General features: G+C 36.1%; 1 protein-coding gene across 1 annotated transcript; it reads right to left on the bottom strand.

The window, feature by feature from the left end:
• Positions 1 to 507: 507 nt before the first annotated feature.
• On the bottom strand, positions 508 to 3,354 carry LOC111890968 (tonoplast dicarboxylate transporter). The gene is made up of 6 exons (XM_023887047.3): positions 2,865 to 3,354; positions 1,808 to 2,285; positions 1,642 to 1,685; positions 1,472 to 1,567; positions 860 to 1,370; positions 508 to 783 (listed from the first exon to the last, which is right to left on the bottom strand). Exons 1-6 carry the CDS (start codon positions 3,282 to 3,284, stop codon positions 743 to 745), a joined length of 1,590 nt encoding a protein of 529 aa, XP_023742815.1. The 5' UTR covers positions 3,285 to 3,354; the 3' UTR covers positions 508 to 742.
• Between the last annotated feature and the right edge of the window lie 206 nt (positions 3,355 to 3,560).

Consider the following 3,560-nt stretch of genomic DNA (forward strand, 5'->3'; position numbering starts at 1 on the left):
TGCAACGAAGAAGGCTAGCTTGACCATGAGAAGGGACTTGAAGTTTTGAGCCATCTTGTTTGATTGATGGAAAATGAATTAGATATTGGGAATTTATAGTGATAAAAAAATCTCTAGCTATCACTAATTACATCCCCACTTTATTGAATTCCCAACAAATACCTAAATAGAGTTGAGAGGGTGAGTAAATGTGAATGTATAATACATAATATATATGTCATTTAGGTGACTTGTGAGTTGTATTTTTAGTAAACAGATACATGAAACATTAATAAAAGGTTTTGTGAGCGAGAATTGGGATTGAGGAAATAAATGTTGCAAGTAATGAGAAGGGGGTGGTTTGGATATATTGTATTGGTTGGGAGTATGGAGTTGAAAATAATGAGAGTGGCCTTCTCCATTTATCGCCAAGTGTTCATAAACAAATAGAATCCACATCCTATACATTCTATTTACTTTATGGAACAAAAAACAAATTATAAAATAATAGACAAAAGGTAAGCAAGATATGAAATTCTCCTTGTATGTATATACGGATCTAACAAATTCAAAAAATATATTACAAATGATAAATAAAAAAAAATACAAAAGTGAATTTTTTTGGACAACCTTTGTGGTCGTTTACGCAATATGTACTCTATTATAGTAAAATAATACAAACTAAAACAGAGTCCAATGTTGCTACAATATACATACATTGGGAGGGGTTACAAACATTTAAAAAAAATTGATCTTGAGTATTTCAAAATGGTATCTCTTTGTTCTTCACAAAGACGAGCACTCCTGCAAAAGCAAGACCCAAGTTAATCGAATGCTTTTTTTTTTTTTTTTTAAAGGAATTAAGAATTTAGCGACTTACCAAGAGTAGGCATTAAAACCGATAATACAACCGTTCCAACAATTTTCAGCGGCAAGCCTGTTTTAAGCATATCTACAATATCAATATGTCCAGTTGTGAACCCTACAATATTTGAAGCGGTTCCAGTAGGAAGTAAGAAAGCAAATTGAGCTCCAATGGATCCAGGAATCATAAGGAGAAGAGGATGGACATTAATCGTTTGCGCGATTTGGATTAATAGTGGAATGAGAAGAGTAGTTGTGGCATTGTTTGATGTAAACTCGGTAATGCCTCCACTTATTAGACAAATCGTTGGGGCAACTGCTAGATATGGTACGTGTGCTAAAAATTGTAGGGTTTTGGATAATTCATCAGCTAGACCACTTGTTCTTACTCCATCTGCTATTGCAAAACCAGCTCCAAGTAACAAAACGATATTCCATGGTAATTTCTTGCATTTATTCCAATCCATTAGCTTCTCTCCTACTTGCTTCTTGTTAGGGATAATGAAGAGTAAGGTTGCCATCATTACCTATGCAAATAAACCACTTATCAAACACTCATATTCCATTATTAATCATATGTTATATCATACCCAAAGTAAAAAATCATGCATAATGTCAAAATACTCACACTAACGGTTCCATCACCAACACGATCATTGAAAAGGGCACCCCATCCAGGTATATCATCGGTTATGCTTCGTGTCATCCACAAAACAATTAACATCTGCAACAAAACCTCGTTAAATAATCACTCAACATATTGCAAATTAATTTCACTTAATCAAATAAAAAACTTACAGAAAACACAGCTAACACCATCTTTTCAGCAAACGCCATTGGACCTATCCACATGCAAACACAAGAAAAAATAAACATTATAATTAACAACTAACAAATAACAAATAACGGGTCAAAAATACCAATTTACACAAGTTTGCTAGTTGGGCTTAGTAGTGGGCTTTACCTAACAACTCAAGCTCCCTCTTTAAATGGGCTTTATCCAGATAAGCTGATAAGACATCACCAGATCCTCTTGGGCAATAAATAACACAAAGTATGACCCACAAAGCAAAAAATAACAAAACTGCCATTGGAAATCCGAAGTAAAACCATGTGTTAAAACTTATCGGATCTGCTTCCGGAAAATAGCTCTTCCACATCCCAACCAATATCAGGTTGACACCTGTCCCTGTTAGGGTGCTCATTCCTCCTATCGCCGCCGAGTATATCACTCCAAGGACCACCGCTTTGCAAAACTTAGTTATCACCGTCGATTCACCGGATCCCGACGGTAACCGCTGGAGGATTCCGGTTGCCACCGGCATCATCATGACGGCGGCCGCCACATTGTGCAGCCACATGCTTACAAATGCTGTCGTGGCGCATATTCCGAGCAGAAGAAGCTGTGGGTTTAGTGGGTCCCCACAAAACAGCAGTGTTATCTGGAAGGAGAATGACACGTGGTTATTTTTAACATAATCGTTTTAATATCAGTATATAATAAAAGTATAGAAAGGAAATACGAATAGTCTTTCTAATCTGATTTAAGATAGAGTTGGGGTCAAAAATTGACTGAAAGAAATAGAATTTTTAGTTTTGATGCATACATAACGTAAAATATTAATATACATCCCCTTGTGTGAAGATGACAAACTCAATTTTATATCATCCCAATTATTTTGACTTTGATTTATCCACAAGCTATGAAAACAATAAGTTGATGATATTAATCACTACCAAAATCCTAAAACTCTTAATAAGAATGGACAAGATATCTACATACTATATATGTAGCTAAATTTTATACGAAATTGGTTGCTATGTCAATGTCAATATATTTCTAAACAGAAATTCATAATAATGCATAGGGAACGTACATGATACGTTTTTTACACAAAAATATATAAGATTACAATAAATAACTTTATTTTTACTACATAATAAATATGAATAAAGACTTCCACTTCTATATATGTTATTGTAACTTACGAAGAAAACATCAATAAAAAGATGAGACTTACATTGAAGGCTAATCGTCTATGGATGTTGTAATGCTCAACAGCAAGAGCAAGTATAAAACTTCCAAGAACAAGGGAGATGACATCATCCATGTAAGAGTGGGCCACATCATCGGCGGCGGCTATCCCAAAGATAGGGAAAAGGAAGAGCGGCGACATAGAGGTGATAGGCATGGGGACGGCCTCCGTGAGCCACCATGCGAACACCCATGCGAGGACGCCGAGCATGTTCCGGCTGGTGGTCGGAGATGGTCCTTCCAGCTTAACCGACAGGCATATAATGGTGCATAATAGAGGACCCAACAAAACGCACAAGTTTTTTAGGGTGAAAATGGATTTGATCTGGGTGTGGAAGCTTTTGGAGCGGTGAATTGAGTCTTCGCCGCCGTGTAAGGGGAGGAGCGGGGAGGTGTGCTCGTCCATTGAAGAAGGGAATTTGGTGTTTTAGAGAGAGAAAGCGATATAGTTTGTGATATTGAGTAAGGTAGTTTTAAGGTATATATACAAATCTGGTGGAGGTGCGATGCTAGAAAACAAAATCATGGCGATTCATCAACTGATTTTGAACCATGTGGCGGACCGACTGTTATTCTATTCCATTTCATTTATATGATAGAGTTTAATTTGGATTTATTAGAAAGCGATGTGTACTCTTAATTATAATTTGAGGTTAACATTTTTCAATTTATTAAATAAAAG

This window comes from Lactuca sativa, chromosome 7 (assembly GCF_002870075.4).
Source record: "Lactuca sativa cultivar Salinas chromosome 7, Lsat_Salinas_v11, whole genome shotgun sequence".
In the NCBI taxonomy this organism is placed as follows: domain Eukaryota; kingdom Viridiplantae; phylum Streptophyta; class Magnoliopsida; order Asterales; family Asteraceae; genus Lactuca; species Lactuca sativa.